Below are 17,599 nucleotides of genomic sequence, written 5' to 3' on the forward strand. Positions count from 1 at the left end.
AAAGAAAACGAAAGGAAGGAAGGCAAACATAAAACTTCCCTCAGCAGGTGTTCAGACAGCTCACAAAACCTTTCCTCTATAGAAGTGTGTTCCCGCGATTATATTCATCATCTCCTCAACAGTTCTTTGGATGCTACCAAACTCACCCAACTACAGTCAGAAGACTTGCTTCCACTCTCGGTTCTCAGATGGAAGTTGATCCCAGGATCTTCCACAGGGCTGTGGTTGACTGGAGGGGCCCTGCAACCCTCGCCCTGACAATCAGGTCCCCTCCTGGGCCCGCGCTTGACCCCTCGTTTCAGGCAGTAGTCCGGTCCGCTCACCTGCCCCACGCTCAGGCCCCTTCTGCAAGGTGAAAACACTTGCAGAGTGAGACTACAGCTTTCAGCACTTCAAATGGTACAAGATGAAACAGGGGGACATTTTGGTGTGTGCACTATTTAAGTGGCCAAGCACAGCAGATGCACCAAAGAGCATGCCTACTTTACCCCCCCCAGGAAGAAAGAAAACACTGACATGAATCATAGAATCTGCACTGTAAGTAGCGACTATAGCAGGTCTGAACACAGATAACTGACGAAACAGATCACACACTAAATATGGCAGCTGGATGGTGAAGCCCCATATCTGAACCTGGACAGAAGATCACAAGAGTATAATACAGTGGAACCTGTCCTTAACAACCACCCAAGGGACCGCCCAACAGTGGTTGTGATTGACAGGTTGCCTGGGGTGAGCCCTAATAGGCAGGTGGTCGTTATCGAGAGGTAGTCCCCAGGGCAGGTTGGACAGTACTCACATTTGAACATAGAGAGCTTAGCAAACAGAACAGAAAAACAAAAACAAAGAGCCACCTGAAGGGAAAGAATAACAACGTACCTGAGCATTCGACACCTGTGTTCTGACAGTCTCTCGCCGGCAGTGTCCAGGTTACGAGTGTCCTTGCTACTCCACAGTCTCTCTGCCACCGCTGACGCACGCGGCCTATACATAAGAGCCATTCATTTCAAAATAAAACATCTTGTCTGATAATTACCTTAGCACATATATACACGCTATCAACATCACCCAAGTTATATTCAATCCACAAGGGAAGTTGACACATACAGTCTACAGAGGAGTCATTGTGACTTAATTTGCATCAGTGGACCTGACATTGGACAGAATTTCAGAACTTAATTGTGAGTGAGTGAGACAGTGAGTAAGAAAGTTGGTGAGATCTTGACAGACTCATAGAAATTGAAGGGAGGATTAGTAAGGGATGTAATAGTGTGTGTGTGTGTGTGTGTGTGTGTGTGTGTGTGTGTGTGTGTGTGTGTGTGTGTGTGTATGAGTATGTGTGTGTGTGTATTTGTGCGCATGTGTCTCAGTGCATGTGCACAGATATGATTGTCTCTGTGCCTCTGCATTACACACGCAGGAAGACAACTCATCCTTGCCAGTATCAGGTGAGGTTGATCAACAACCCATACACAAATACAACATGCATACATGTATTTCTTGGACCGTGACAGGCACTTACCAGGTAGTCTGGACCAGGTTCTCGTTGTCGATGTACTCAGACCATAGGCAAGCTTCTCCTCCCTTTACTTTCTTCTCGTCTATTTGGTAACCTGTAGAGACAAAGCAATCAAATAGGCATTCAATTTTCAACCATTTACATATGATAAGCATGGAGGAAATACACACACGCTTGCTGGTGCTCAAACGCACACTCACACACACACACATTAAGTCCGAGTTAAGGGACACACACTTGCATGTGCACATAGACACACAAACACACAGAGACAAAAGATAATGTAATTCCTGTACAGCATGCAATTCTCTTCATGTTGGAATGAACATTCCTACCAGAATGTGCTTGTTTATCTCCAGACTTTAAAAACAAAGAATTAAAAGAAAATTAGACAAAAATAACTGCATGCACATGCACTGCAAACACAAACACTCACAAATAGCCATTACTTTTCAAAGCTTTGCTCACAAATATATTAATCCAACGGTGTAATGGGGTAAAGTTTATTACCATACCACCATTTTATTCTGTTGCATCAAAGTGTTACATAATTCAAGAATCATTATGAGAAGAAATCAAACTTGGCTTATATGTTATACTGATACATGCCTACCCACCCACACAGGAGTATGTTGCACGCATGCATGCACGCATGCATGCATGCACGCACGCACGCACGCACGCACGCACACACACACACACACACACACACACACACACACACACACACACACACACTGACACACACACACACACAAGCCGCTATCTAACTACAGGCGAACAAGCCACCAGCTTAAGTAAGGCACATGCATTCCTCATAGTGAAATCAATCATGTTCACAGCATGTATCACAGCTATTTTCAGGCTTTATCACAGCTATTTTCAGGCTTTATCACAGCTATTTTCAGGCTTTAAAGATCACAGCTATTACCAGGCTTTATCACAGCTATTACCAGGCTTTATCACAGCTATTTTCAGGCTTTATCACAGCTATTTTCAGGCTTTATCACAGCTATTTTCAGGCTTTATCACAGCTACTTTCAGGCTTTATCACAGCTATTTTCAGGCTTTATCACAGCTATTTTTGGGCTTTTACACAGGATAAGAGCATCCTTCAATTTGAACAGATGTAAAAAGCCAACAGCCCAGTTGCAGGTATGCGTCCTGTGCAGAGTGGGAATACTTTGCTAGATTAATTTTGTAATGAGCACCTCTGTGGATCTTCAGAATGTATTGAACATAAATTTCCGTTCTGCCCAGAATGCAGCAAGTTCACTATTGATTTGTGCTATGTGTCCAAGTGGAAAGATCATGTTATTCCTTGTTAAAGCAGAGATACTGTAGCGCTACAGATCTCTGGTTAAAGCCAGGACAGAGCTGTGGCTGCAACATGACCCTGTACACTGGAAGGATGGCACCTCAATTTTTGGGGGGTTAAAAATCCCAACACAATCACAAAATCCCCCTTACCCCATAAGTGCAAAATAAAACAAAATTGAAACAAAAAAACCCATCAACATTCAGTTATGCTGCTTGCAGCTGAATGATTCATGAAAAAAGGAAAGGACATCTGTACAAACAAATAAAAAAAGTATGAAAAGCAATAATGACAGACTGAATGAGCTCCTTCGACCCCTTTCCTAGATCCTGAATATGAACCTTTACTCAATGCAGCAAAGAGCTAAATGGTGTGCATAACCTATACATGTAATAAATAGACAATGTTTTGAAATAACTGTCAGGAATTTCAAGCGGTGTGGCAGAGTTAATTGCCCAAGACTTGAAGGCAAGCTTTTTACAGCGAGGCAAAGCAAACGCACGATGCTGACCAGCTTAGACCTGCAATGGCAATGAACAACTAACTCTGATGCATATCTGTTATGCAGTGTGTGCTCGATATGAAACCTTAGTTTTTTGAAAATATGCACATCGGAGCCACGATTCGCTGCTGATTGCCTGCCAATCACTGGCAGTGATCGCTAAGCAGGTGTGTTTTCCTGAACTCATGGAGGCCTCAAGCCAAACCCATGTGACCTTGGTCAAAACATGTTGTCAGCGATTACTGCAGCACAGCGATTATTTCCACAACAAATCGTGAACTCTGATGAGAATATTTTTGAAAGAAAAGGGTATCAAGGGTATCATATAGTAAGCGCACACTGCAAACCATACACATGTGAGTTAGTTGTTCATCCTGACGGCAGGTTAAAGCTGGTCAGCATCTTACTGTTGCTTTCCTCGATGTCTGAGGCGTTTACCCTGCCACACCGCTCGGAAATTATTGAGTTATTTCCGCTGATAAAACCACAGGCAAAATAGTCAGGCATGGGAATGGCTGAATAAAAAGTCAGCTGAAAACAGGAGAGGGACCCAAAAACAGGGGGGTCCGGGGGGAGAATTTTTTTTTCACACGTCAGTTACGGGCTTTCAATCCCGAAGGCTATTTCCGAGTAGCTACGAACGCAAACGGAAGTTCCGATGTGTTCGGATGCTTATCGATTTGAGTTGTCGTTCGTGTCTCGCTGACCCAGTACACGGTAGCGCTGGAATGAGTGCAATCCGAGCTACGAACTTTGCCGATTGCAATCTAGAAATGATCGTCACTGCTGCAGGGTCAATGTGTGAATTAATAGGATAGAGCGAAAAGAATTGCACTCAGCACTCGCTCAATCCATGCTGAGGCTCATAAACTCCCAGCCTGCAGAACATCATTTAGACAGCAGTCTTTCTTTCCTCGCACCATTGGCGAATGGAACGCCCTCCCATCACAGGCAGTATCATCAGCCTCGGTGGAAGCCTTCAAAACCCAGATCTAGACACAGACCTGTTTACCCTAAACCCGAGGCAAGAGTACTTTCCCAAAAAGTTGAGTGTATTTTTCAAAAAGTTGGTGTACTTTGCAAGCAAAGCCATATGGGCTAGGGAAAATGTACGCGTGGTTGCAAACGTGTTTGTGTAAGAATAGCATGTCAGTCTTGTGAACGAACACCTTCAGAATTTAACTCCTTCCAATACAACAGGGATAAAACAATTTTATTTACCTGTCAGTTTATAGCATTATAACCAGTGTCTTCCAAACAGATTGATAATGAAAAGATGAAGTTCGTGAAATAACATCTGCGGTTGACAGTGGCAAGTTCATTTTTACAATCATCCCAGAAAACATTGCTTCAGCACGGACTACAGCCTTTTCTTCTGGCAGGATTTGCTTTGCGGGAATGAACTTCATAATTCCTTGGCAGCTTTCAGCGGATTTCTTTGCAGCAACCTTGTCCAGGTGAGATTTGGAACTGCAGTGTCTTTCGATGTCATATTTCCCAGCATGGGCAACGGAGAAATCTGATTTACAATACTTGCAGTGTGCATGACTTTTTCACATAGTAGACTACACAATTCCTGGCTCTTTCTTATATTTCTCCAAGAAAATCTGCTGCTTCTGCTGTTTAGATTTGGTACATGTACAGTCATCCGAAACTGGCACATTTTTCCGCTTCATTTTGCCACGATTTTCCAGACGATCGCACGTGCCAACAACTGAACAAGGTTTCCACCGCTGAAGACTCGCTGTCATGGTTATCTCCCTTCGACCGAAACCGGTATCAGTTGTACCATCCCTTAATCAGCACACCAACACCGGAAAACGTATTCTAGACTTTTTCTCATGCGTATTTTGTGCGTGTGTCGCGTATTTGCGTACCGATAATAATTTGGCGTAAAAAATACGCCCAAATCGTACTGGTAAACAGGTCTGTAGACACCATGCACTGCAGCAGAAGACCTCTTGTACACCAGAGTTCCCATTTAATTACCAGAAACACATTCACAGATACTTCAATATGTTGTTACTGGACTCCGAGTGCCTTTTTAGTTTCTACAAAATAATAGCACTGATGATCTAACGAGTAACGTGATCATGTTCAGTTAGATCTAAGTTGTAACAGTGTTCAGTCAGAATCACCAGCATCAGCGTGTGCCAGTATGCATGCGGTTTGTGGCTCCCATACGCGTGCATGCTTTTTAATTAGAGGGTGTATTTTAGTTTTACGACAAGAAAAAGAAGTTCTTTCCTTCAAAACATCCAAAATATCCGTATTAGATGTTGTCGTTGAACATGTGTTGCACACAGCAAACATTTTGAAATCTCCGAAGCTGCTTGCATAAAGATGACGCAGAGATCTGTACAGTTTCTCTGGATGACGCAAGGATAGTGTTCGACTCGGCTCTTTGACTTGGTAAACATCGGAACTTCCGATTACGTTCGTAGTTACTCGGAACCAGCCTTCGGGATTGAAAGCCCGCAACTGACGTGTGAAAAAAAAAAATCGCGTCCGGGGGTCCTCCCCCGGAAATTTTTTTTTTAAAGATCAAAATCTACGCAATCTGAGGGGTATTTGGGACAAAGTTTAGCATTTAATTTCACATAAATATGCAGGTGTTTTAGCTGCAACTTTAAGTTTTAAAAATTCTGAACAAAGGATTGTGCATACTTTGACTTTCTTGCAAACATTCACTGACTGCTCTCTCTCAATCATACTTGTCAAACCCACGAGGAAACATGTGATAGGATCCAGCTCATCTTGAACTTTTTCTTATTCCACTGGTATTGAATCAAAGGGAATGAATAATACAATGATAAAAAAAATTAAAAAAACCACTTTTCGTTAGTAGATATGCTCGCTGAGGGCAATGAAACCACGATTGCTGTACACAATTTCTCTGTCACAAAGGGTGCATCTTGCTTGACCGCGGGCGTGTCGACTTTTCGTATGTGTTCACCGATCCGCTCTTGCTTGTCACCAATTTTAACCTCTTTGGAAACTCAATCCCATTTCCACTGGTTAACCACACCTTTTTCGTCATAATCCTGGCCGCGTCGAACAATATTCGATACCGAAGACATGAAGTTTTCTTTTAAATTGAACACAAGAGACGCGTCTTTGTCTCGGACAAGTAAACCACATGCAGCGGATGTTGCGCGAACGTCTGTTTCATATAACGTGGGACAGCCAAGACTACAAAAGCTGAAGTCAACCGTCAGTTCCGGATAGTGGCTTGTGCCATTTGAAGACACCCAACCGTTTGAGAATAAAAACCTCATATACGATTTTTGAGGGATTTTTTGTTTCCCCGCTGAATTTTTTTTCCCCCGCTGAAACTCCTCACGAAAACCGCTGAAATTAGCGGATCCGCGGACCATTCCCATGCCTGAATAGTGCAGTTTTTTGTTGTTGCTGCTGCAATTTTTTTCAGTGAAACTTAAAAAAAACCAGCCCTAAACCCAAAGAATTCCATACCAATTATTAATAACAAGTAACTGCAAACTGAGGAAGCATGAAATATAGGCTAAGTTGATTCTCCACAAGATAACGCATGTACTTATTTTGAGCATTCAATAAAGTGATGTAGAAAGTTCAGGGAACAAACACACAAGCAAACAAGGTACAATATGGGGTGACAGTAGCCAGCTAGGACACATGCAGTTTGCGTCTTTATCATTATGCTGCACGGGGATTTTAAACAAAACAGTTTGCCTCAGTGCAACTCTGGTCGAGCCCCTGTGATGCACACGAAAGTTCAAACAGCTTGAGTAGTTGGTAGGGGTGGCGGTGGCAAGGAAAAAATAAAGGGGTGGAGTGTTGGCAAGAACGGTTAAACATTTCTCTCTCTCTTCCTCCCCCGCCCCCCCTTTCTTTTTCCAATAAGAGTCTGCCAGAATACTAGAGAATATTACCATCCCGAAGAAGGCAGTAACGTGCCGAAATATTGATTATAGATATAAACGTATTTATTTAAGAATACTAGAGAATCAACTTAGCCTATTCTATCTAACTTCTAAGTGCAGAGAAATCGTTCTTCAGCTCTCCCCCTGTGAAAAAGAATTCCCATGATTAATAAAACTTTACGCTTGAATGAAGACTTCCTCTTGCCTGGTGGCCAAATGCAAAATAGTGAAAATGCAGTGGAGTAAACCGGATAGAGTACAGATCACATGAATCTCATGTTACACATTTTTGGACAACTTTCATCAGGAAAAATATGCCCTCAAGTTGTCCACACCATGTCATTGAGAAACACAAACCCTGCAGAGATAATCAGTTCTAAAATTCGAGTCTTTAACTGGATGTAAATTAACAAGATGATTTCAACAGAAAACCTGAGAAAGGATCTTAAAACAGAGAGAGTATTAATGAAAGTGGAGGTTAATTCACAAATAATATGTGCAGACAATCCGAAAAAGAAGGGTCTTGAGAAGGTGTCTGCTGTGGCAGGTAGGTCGGCCTTGGGTCTTGAGAAGGTGTCTGCTATGGCAGGTAGGTCGGCCTTGGGTCTTAAAAAGGGGGTTTCCACTGTATTATAAATATTTCGTCCACTGTATCATAAATATTTCATCATTTTCAGTTCGTGATGTAATGCCCCATATTACAGCCCCTAAATGGCTTTGCCGTGAGGGCGTACAATTTAATTTCCCCGAATGAAGAGACAAACAGGGCTACACAACTGACCATAGCTGGTATCGGCAGGGTCACACTGGTAGTACTTGGGCCACTTGACGCCATACTCCACGTGGTCCAGGTACCAGCAGGAAGAGTAGAGGACGTTGTAACCCATTCCGATAGCGCGGCTCACGTCTGCCATGTCCCCCATCCACACCTGAATCAGCGTGTCGTTGGGAAGCTGAAACACAGGTGTAGAATACATATGCTGGTTAGAATGTGACTATAATGGTAAGAAATCCATGTCCCCTATATACACATATCAGCGTGTGGTTGGAAAGCTGAAAATACAGGTAGACAGTGTATTATATATATACTGAATATACAAGCTGACATACAAACGTAGAATGTGTTTGTCTGAATGCAATCATATTATGGTAAGACTTCAGGCATATGCATTCTCTGTTTTTTCCTGACAAATTCTACCAAATTTGAAGGCATACAAAAATGCGCTATTCTTCATGTATGTTGGTAATGTTTTTATACAAGTTATAACAACAAAAACAACAACTAATTAACAGAGAGAGAGAGAGAGAGAGAGAGAGAGAGAGAGAGAGAGAGAGAGAGAGAGAGAGAGAGAGAGAGAGAGAGAGAGAGAGAGAGAGAGAGAGAGAGAGAGAGAGAGAGAGAGAGAGAGAGAGAGAGAGAGAGAGAGAGAGAGAGATCGTGTGTGTGTGTACATGTGTGCGATGATGCACATGGCCATGTAATTGTACAAGAGAGAGGGAGAAAAATGATCAATTAATACTGACCTTGAGATCATTGTTCATGACCTCCTGCCACATGATGAACTTGATTCCATCTCTTTTCTTCCCCAGTTCTTTGATGTCCTTCATCACCCTATACACAACAACAAACATTTTAACAATACAAAACCACTTTAACAGTATCAATCACACTTCTTTACAAAAGCCAGCAATGCACATGACAAAATCTGAGAGAGAAGAATGCAGATGGTATTATGCTGTATTCTAAGATTGACAGTAACTCAGACATCAACCTCCTGGCACCAGTTTCAACTCCAGTCCACAAAAAGGTATAAAAGTGGAGAGTCATAACCTAATAAGGAAGAGCATTAACAACAAGATTCAGAGGATTAAAGTCATTTATTCCCATCAACTCTTCTTTTTCTCTCAGGGGACCAGTTCTGCATAACTCTCACCAACTGTTGATGTCTATATTTAAAGTGCTTACTTCGCTTCGTTTGGTATGTCCTGGGAAGGTGGACATGGTCTAATGATCTGCCTATAGCTGAATTGCTACTGTTAGAGGTACGTATCCTCACTTTGCTCTTCACCTACGTTTTAACATTTCTCACACATTGCAGCAAGGAACACGTACATTCTAATCTTTGATCAAACAGGAGCACGTACAGACATATCAGCATGAGGCAAATGTGCTTTATTAGAAATATCTAATTAATACACCGTACCCATGCCTGAAGCATATTTAACTGATATCTACAAAACATGTATCTGATATCTACAAAACATCTCCCACATGCACGAACTCATGCATGCATTCGTGCAAGTATGCACACACACACACACACAGACACACACCTGTTGACGTAGTATTCATAGACCAAGCGGATGTTGGGGGAGGGCCCACCGAAGTAGGCCTGCTGGTTATTCTGGGACTGTCCCCCCTGTTGACTCAGCTTCTCTCCAAACTTGGTCACGTCTGGGTTGGACTGCCTGCAACACACAGACAACAACACCATGTGTCCCTGCAATTTCAATGTTCCATACACTAACATCTTTTAAGTTCAAGTTTGACTTCCCCTGCATAGCAAAAGGAGCATGCCTGCAAGCTTTGTGCCAATATATGACCTTACTGGGAGAATGCAAGTTTCCAGTACAAAGGACTTAACATTTCTTACATACTGCTTGACTAAAATCTTTACAAACATTGACTATATTCTATACAAGAAACACTTAACAAGGGTAAAAGGAGAAACAGAATCCGTTAGTCGCCTCTTACGACATGCTGGGGAGCATCGGGTAAATTCTTCCCCCTAACCCGCGGGGGGTGTGCATGTACTGGTAAAGGATGTGTTGTACTGTATCTGAGAGATGTCACACAACCTACCAGCATCCCAGGGGCACCTCATCCACTCCCAGGTGCATGTACTGGTAAAGGATGTGTACTGTATCTGAGAGATGTTACACAACCTACCAGCATCCCAGGGGCACCTCATCCACTCCCAGGTGCATGTACTGGTAAAGGATGGGTTAATAAGTACTGTATCTGAGATGTTACACAACCTACCAGCATCCCAAGGGCACCTCATCCCCTCCCAGGTGCATGTACTGGTAAAGGATGGGTTAATAAGTACTGTATCTGAGATGTTACACAACCTACCAGCATCCCTAGGGCACCTCATCCCCTCCCAGGTGCATGTACTGGTAAAGGATGGGTTAATAAGTACTGTATCTGAGATGTTACACAACCTACCAGCATCCCAAGGGCACCTCATCCCCTCCCAGGTGCATGTACTGGTAAAGGATGGGTTAATAAGTACTGTATCTGAGATGTTACACAACCTACCAGCATCCCAGGGGCACCTCATCCCCTCCCAGGTGCATGTACTGGTAAAGGATGGGTTAATAAGTACTGTATCTGAGATGTTACACAACCTACCAGCATCCCAAGGGCACCTCATCCCCTCCCAGGTGCATGTACTGGTAAAGGATGTGTACTGTATCTGAGAGATGTCACACAACCTACCAGCATCCCAGGGGCACCTCATCCCCTCCCAGGTGCATGTACTGGTAAAGGATGGGTTAATAAGTACTGTATCTGAGATGTTACACAACCTACCAGCATCCCAGGGGCACCTCGTCACCTCCCAGGTGCATGTACTCGTCCTTGAAGACGTTGAGGATCTCCCCAAAGAGGGTCTTGAGGAAGCGGTACGAGGAGTTGTGGACGGGATCGATGGGCCCCAGGTAGCCTTTCACTGGAGATGACCCCGAGTAGCACTGGGTCAGAAGCTCTGGACGACTCAGGCCCCATGAGTATGTGTGACCTTGGGACGAAAGGTTATATGTCAGCAGGGATTTTGTTTGGCTGGGCAGTTGGGAAAACCCCAATATACTTCTATCATCAAATACCGCCACCATTTCAGCAGATCTGCAAAACTTTTTTTCAGTTTACGTGAGAAAAGGGACACCAACGACTGCCTTAAACTTGGGAAAATGCCAAAACCTGTATGACCATTTCAACAAATTTGCCAAAGAAAATACATTCTGGCAACATTCCTGTGTAAGTCATAAGGACAAGTGCAAAGGTGGAGCAAGTTATGAATAATACTGACAAATTATCTTCAACTTCCACAAAATCTGATGTTGGCATTGTTATTTTTCTGGAGTCTGACAGCGATATTCAGTTTTACTCTCTGCATGGTTTTCCCCATGACAGAAGATTTTTCATGCACTGAAATCACTGTAAAGCAGAGATTGACCTACCCTATTCAGTCTTTAACTATTCTCTTTCCTTCTTTCCTCTATCTTCCCCTTTTCCTCTCTCTTCCCTTTTTCGTCCCAATACTCCATCATTTCTACTTGTATACCTTACTTCTCTAAGCAGAACCGGCAAGCAAATGGCCACATAATACCCTGCTTGGTCTAGCTGTCATCGTCCAGACACTTTGATCCCCTGCTTCTTTACATGGCTGTAATCCTATTGCCGTCGGTCAGTGCACGAACTTGATCACTGACGGTCAAGATTCCGTCACTACTCTGGTATATCCTAAGATGGACTGGACTGGACACAGCCAACTGTCCATCACGTTTCTTCCAGCAATGCCCAAAGCGGCTAATCAGGTTTCTCAAGCAGAGTCAATCTTATGGGTCATCGGCGGTCAAGAGCATCTAATGGTCATCAGAAACCCATTAGCTTGTGACGTGGGGTCCGTCAGTGGACAAGAGATATATTGACCGCAGTCCATTGACCTTCTCAGAGCCAGTCATTCTCAACAGATTGGCATCACCACAAAAACAAAACAGAAGTTACTGTTAACCATAGTGTTAACCATAAGTTTACGGTATTTGACATGTTCAAAACTGAAAATACTGGGAAAGAAACTGTCAATCAGACAAGAGCGAAAACACATGTGAGAGAGAGAGAGAGAGAGAGAGAGAGAGAGAGAGAGAGAGAGAGAGAGAGAGAGAGAGAGAGAGAGAGAGAGAGAGAGAGAGGGAGAGAGAGAGACAGAGACAGAGAGAGAGAGATAGAGAGAGAGATAGATCAAGAGGGAGAGAGAGAGACAGAGAGAGAGAGAGACAGAGACAGAGAGAAAGAAGGAGAGAGAGAGAGAAAAGGAGAGAGAGGGAGAGAGAGAGAGAGAGAGAGAGAGAAAGAGAGAAAAGAATCTCACCTGGTGAATCAAATTCTGGCAAAACTCGAATCCCACGCATTCTGGCATATTCAATCATGTCAGCAATGTCTCCCAGCGAATACACAAAGGTAGGATGGTATGCCCCCTGCACAAATAAAAAAAGTTTTATTAACTAAAAATTCCATTTAAAAAAGGTTTCCCGCCATCTTTATAGGAGCAACATGCAAACATAAGTAATCACACTTCATTCGTATTTGCCAGTTATGAATATTGTTCATCCATTGTTGAAGTTTTCCGCCATCTTTATAGGCCGAGCAACATCCAAACGTAAGTAATCACACTTCATTAGTATTTGCCAGTTATGAATATTGTTCATCCATTGTCCAAGTTTTCCGCCATCTTTATAGGCCGAGCAACATCCAAACATAAGTAATCACACTTCATTAGTATTTGCCAGTTATGAATATTGTTCATCCATTGTCCAAGTTCTGGTGAATGTTTTTAATTGAAATACTACACAAACTCACAGTTTTTGGTTTATTTCATTCTTTAAATTTTCAAATTCTCAAAACCTCTAAAACTTGAACCAAAACATTAAAATAAAATCAGATCAACTGCTTTAAATATTAGAGTGGAACCGCCTGTTTAAGATATCTTAAAATCCCACTTAACAACACCAGAGCTTCAGGTTTGTTTAACGCCTCACAGTAAATGTATCTCCACTTGAAGACTCCCCCAAACTTAAGACCTCATTACAGTAGTCCCTTCCATTTCCGGCCCTTTCGTGGACGTGAACCTGCCCGGAGCGGCCAGCTTTCCCATGACTAATGAGTTTTCCTTCTATAATTGACTCTTAATGGCCGTTAACCTGTCTGACGCGGTCAACGGTCACTGATTTTTGCCCTAAGGTGCCCCTCTTACTCGACAGGAGCGGCCACTTAACGGCCACTTGTCACTTTCGCGGTGTGTGTGTGTGTGTGTGTGTTGTGTGCACAGACGGCACAGCACGAGCAGACGACATGAATACTTACGCATGCGCAAACTGTAAATACAGACATGCGCATACATGTACATTTACGGCAGTCACTTCCGGATCGATCACAGCTGATGTGAGTTTGAAACACTTGTTTATCTGACACTCAAATACATATATAATAATCCAAACAACACACATAGAAACATACGAAACAATAGCTTAGCCAGGACGATCGAGTTAAACACGCAAATAATTAAGATGTATAAACGAAAGCAAAACTAACAGAGACAATGAATCGGCGGCTCGTGGATGATCGCTTTCTTTTCTTCATGAAAACTTGATCGTGTTTTTGGTGTTTTTTTGGAGGAGGAGGGGGCCTGTAATGAACGGCCACCTGATATTTGTGGTCACCTTTGCAATGACTAATGGGTGACCGGATATGGCAGGTACTACTGTACTCAACAAGCAACAAAAGCCAATCTTTCCCCCTGCTATTCTCTTACCTTTGCACTAAGTTCAGGGAAGACCTGGCTTTGATAGGGGAAGGACTGGTCATCCACAATGTGCCAGTGCAACACGTTCATCTTGTTCATCTCCATTGCATCCTGCAACACCCATCATGCATATCAGTGAACACGCATATCTTGAACAGGCATATCAGTGAACACACATATCAGTGAACACACATATCAGTGATCAGAATAGATGACAACATCATTAGCAAATACAGTGTACATTCAAATTCCACTCCAGACCCAAATGAAGACATATGTCCCCTCTCTCTTTCTTTCCCTCACACACACACACACACTCACACACACACACGTACGCACACACACACACACTCACGCACGCACGCACACACACACACACACTCACACACACACGTACGCACACACACACACACCCTCCCTGCCCTCTCTTAGACATCTATTTCATCTCTCAACCTCCCCCACTCCACACCAGCCCCTTATTCCTCTTCCTACCCCTCTCTCTCTCTCCAAAAGCCAAAATTGGTCAAGCTTCTCGCCTTTCACCGCTCTCCCGGGATAAACTCTGACATTTCAGAGGCTGAATGGTTTTAAGGGAGGAAGGTCAAAAATAATCAGGGGTGTCATTAGAGCGCATTTACACGAGGATTAGCCCTTCCATTTCTCCCTTTCTTCTGCCACCATTCAAAAGTCTTCAGAAGTAAAAGAGCACCCCCCTGTGACCTTTACTTTCTGTTCAAACACACCAGTAGCCGTTTGAAAGAAAACTGGGGTTTTGGCACTATTTGAAAGAAGACAGTGGTTTTGGCACTTTGCAGAGAACTTTGAGAAAGAAAGCACCATCAGACTAGAGATAAAGGAGTATTCCGTTGGCCGCCCATGCAGCACCAAATGAGAAGTCAATATACCAGCTTTTCAGACACTGAGTGAGTGAGTGGGTTAGAGTGGAAGTATTGATGGGCGAGAGAGAGAGGGAGATAAGAAGAGAGTAAAAATGAAGAAAGAACAGAGACGAGAGAGTGCCCAATTTATAAGAGTGAGAGTTGAAGGCTAAGAATGATGGAGAAAAGCTGCAGAAAGGGAAAAAAAACCTATCACTTATTCAAAAGTATAACAAACTACAAGTCATACAACATAGCAAACAAAACAAATACAAAACACAACCCTGTGAAGCCAAGGCAGAAGGCAAAAGTGAGGAAGAAAAAGAGAAGAAAGAACAAGTCGCGTAAGGCGAAATTACTACATTTAGTCAAGCTGTCGAACTCACGAGATGAAACTGAACGCACTGTATTTTTTCACCAAGACAGTACAGCTTCGTCAATCCCCGCGTGAAGGAAATCGCTCACCTCCCACGTGCAAAACGTAGTGATATTGACACGCCAGATTAGCGCGGTAGCGTATTGTGCTAAGCAGGAAAGCGCGCTTTTCTGTATTCTTGTTAACTTTCTGAGCTTCTTTTGAATACAACCTATCATATCTATATGTTTTTGGAATCAGGAAATGATAAAGAATAAGATGAAATCATTTTTGGATCGATTTCTTAAATTTTAATCGTAAGACTAATTAATCTATTTTCGTTAATTGTGATCACATTTTAAGAGTAAACATAACATATGTATATATTTTTAGATTCAGAATGTGATGAAGAATACGATACAATCAATTTTAAATCTGTTTGCGAAAAATCGACTTTAATGACAACTTTAAGGAGCAAACTCATGAATTAATTTTTAAGCCTCCAAGCTGAAATGCAATACCAAAGTCCGGGCTTCGTCGAAGATTACTTGACCAAAATTTCAACCAATTTGGTTGATAAATGAGAGCGTGACAGTGCCGCCTCAACTTTCACGAAAAGCCGGATATGACGTCATCAAAGACAATCGAAATTTATCAAAAAAATGAAAAAAACGTCTGGAGATACCATACTCAGGATCTCTCATGTCAAGTTTCATGAAGATTGGTCCAGTAGTTTTCTCTGAATCGCTCTACACACACACACACACACATACACCACGACCCTCGTCTCGATTCTCCCCTCTACGTTAATACATTTAGTCAAAACTTGACTAAATGTAAAAAGCAGAAAAATGTGAAATAAAAAGAGCAAGGTGGGATAGAAATGTGTGGTTGGCTTAGTTATTCGCAGCAATTGAAAAGACAGAGTGAAGACACAAAAAAAGTCAATTTTAACTCTAGATTAACAAGCAGAACAAAGAAAACTACTGTACATGTTCTTTAATACACCCCAGATAAATGTTCTTACCATCATTTCAAAGATGACTTCCTTGAAGATAAAATGGCGAGAGCTGTCGAGGAGAATGCCACGATGGGGAAACCTGGGGTAATCACTGATCACACTCTCCTTCACGTACAGCTGAACAACAAGATAAACACAAATGAAAATTACCAATGCAAATGCACTCAAAGAATGATAGAAACATTAACTGTTTGTGACATGCAAATAGAAGCATTGTTGTTGTTGTGGTGGTGGTGGTTTTGTGTGTGTGTGTGTGTGTGTGTGTGTGTGTGTGTGTGTGTGTGTGTGTGTGTGTGTGTGTGAGAGCGCACAAGCGCATATTCACTTGAGTGTCCATGTGTCTACAGACCAAACAGAACATAAAAGATGTTTATGGTCACTCAAAGCAAGACAATCAAATTTACTACCAGTACACTTTTCAAGGTAGAGGATAAAGAAAACGATAATGACAATGAACAATAATATTACAGTGGTATCTGGAACAGAAGGCCCTGCAGGTAAGCAGGAAACTAACAATAAAGTAACTTTTTTGTTTGTCTCTTGCTGGCATGGGAATTGAAAATGTTCAAAAAGGCTGAAAATGTATAACTGAAGACGCGAAGAGTCAAGTCGACGGTGCGAAGCGCCTAGCCTTACTAGGGGGGTCCGGGGGCATGCCCCCCCGGAAAAAAATTCTCCAAAGAACCCAGATGGTGCAATCTGGTGTCATCTGAGCTCCAAGTTTGCCATTAAATTCTGTTTTTAGAATCAGAGTTTTTAGTACCAATTTTTGCTTTTTTGAAGGAAAAAAATATATACATGTATTATATGGTTTAAATTTGTTAAAAAATTGATCTGTTGAGACAAACAGGAAAATGTAACTTGTAACACAATCTGTGCAATCTGGTTTACTTTCAAACATGAAAGTTCAAGTAACTGAGGCAGGCGGTAGCAGTGCGTGAACAAAGTACGGAAAGTTTTCGCGGGCTTTTGCGCAAAGGCAAAGAACGGCGGACAATTCCCATGCCTGCTCTTGGTCTATAAACGTCACTAAAGTAATTACCTGTCATGAGCGGATCAACACATGCAATGTTAGCTAGCCTGACACCTTCACTAAATAGCGCCCAGGGTGTCTTTTCAACACAGGTTCCACTGTAGCAAGAACAGACAGGTAACTTACCCGGTCATCAGCTCCGCGCCAGACGAGCTGGCTGAGAGTTTCCAGGCCTCGCAGCAAGCCCCACACTTCGTTGGCCCACAGGTAGGTTGACGACTTCTTCACTACCAGGTCGTCTGCACAGAACATCTGTGTTACCTCTATGCAAAGCTGACAGGTACATTCAAGTGAAACTCTTCTTCTCAGACCTCAAACATTCTGAGAAATTGAGGTCTTTCTTTCTTTATTTGGTGTTTAACGTCGTTTTCAACCACCATGGTTATATCGCGACAGGGAAAGGGGGGAGATGGGATAGAGCCACTTGTCAACTGTTTCTTTTTTTATTTGGTGTTTAACGTCGTTTTCAACCACCATGGTTATATCG

At 42.6% G+C, this 17,599-nt stretch overlaps 1 protein-coding gene across 2 annotated transcripts in view; it reads right to left on the reverse strand.

Moving 5' to 3' along the window:
• Positions 1 to 17,599, reverse strand: part of LOC138964636 (uncharacterized) — a 546,641-nt gene that overhangs the window by 14,914 nt on the left and 514,128 nt on the right. For both annotated transcript variants that reach the window (XM_070336652.1, XM_070336646.1), the window contains exons 6-16: positions 17,239 to 17,351; positions 16,086 to 16,196; positions 13,835 to 13,936; positions 12,395 to 12,500; positions 10,837 to 11,044; positions 9,576 to 9,710; positions 8,766 to 8,853; positions 8,023 to 8,194; positions 1,523 to 1,613; positions 880 to 984; positions 147 to 345 (exon numbers count right to left, since the gene is read on the reverse strand). In XM_070336652.1, the coding sequence (XP_070192753.1) occupies positions 147 to 345; positions 880 to 984; positions 1,523 to 1,613; positions 8,023 to 8,194; positions 8,766 to 8,853; positions 9,576 to 9,710; positions 10,837 to 11,044; positions 12,395 to 12,500; positions 13,835 to 13,936; positions 16,086 to 16,196; positions 17,239 to 17,351 (1,430 nt within the window). The remainder of the gene's footprint in view (positions 1 to 146; positions 346 to 879; positions 985 to 1,522; positions 1,614 to 8,022; positions 8,195 to 8,765; positions 8,854 to 9,575; positions 9,711 to 10,836; positions 11,045 to 12,394; positions 12,501 to 13,834; positions 13,937 to 16,085; positions 16,197 to 17,238; positions 17,352 to 17,599) is intronic.

The sequence above is a fragment of the Littorina saxatilis genome, linkage group LG1 (genome assembly GCF_037325665.1).
Source record: "Littorina saxatilis isolate snail1 linkage group LG1, US_GU_Lsax_2.0, whole genome shotgun sequence".
Classification (NCBI taxonomy): Eukaryota; Metazoa; Mollusca; class Gastropoda; order Littorinimorpha; family Littorinidae; genus Littorina; species Littorina saxatilis.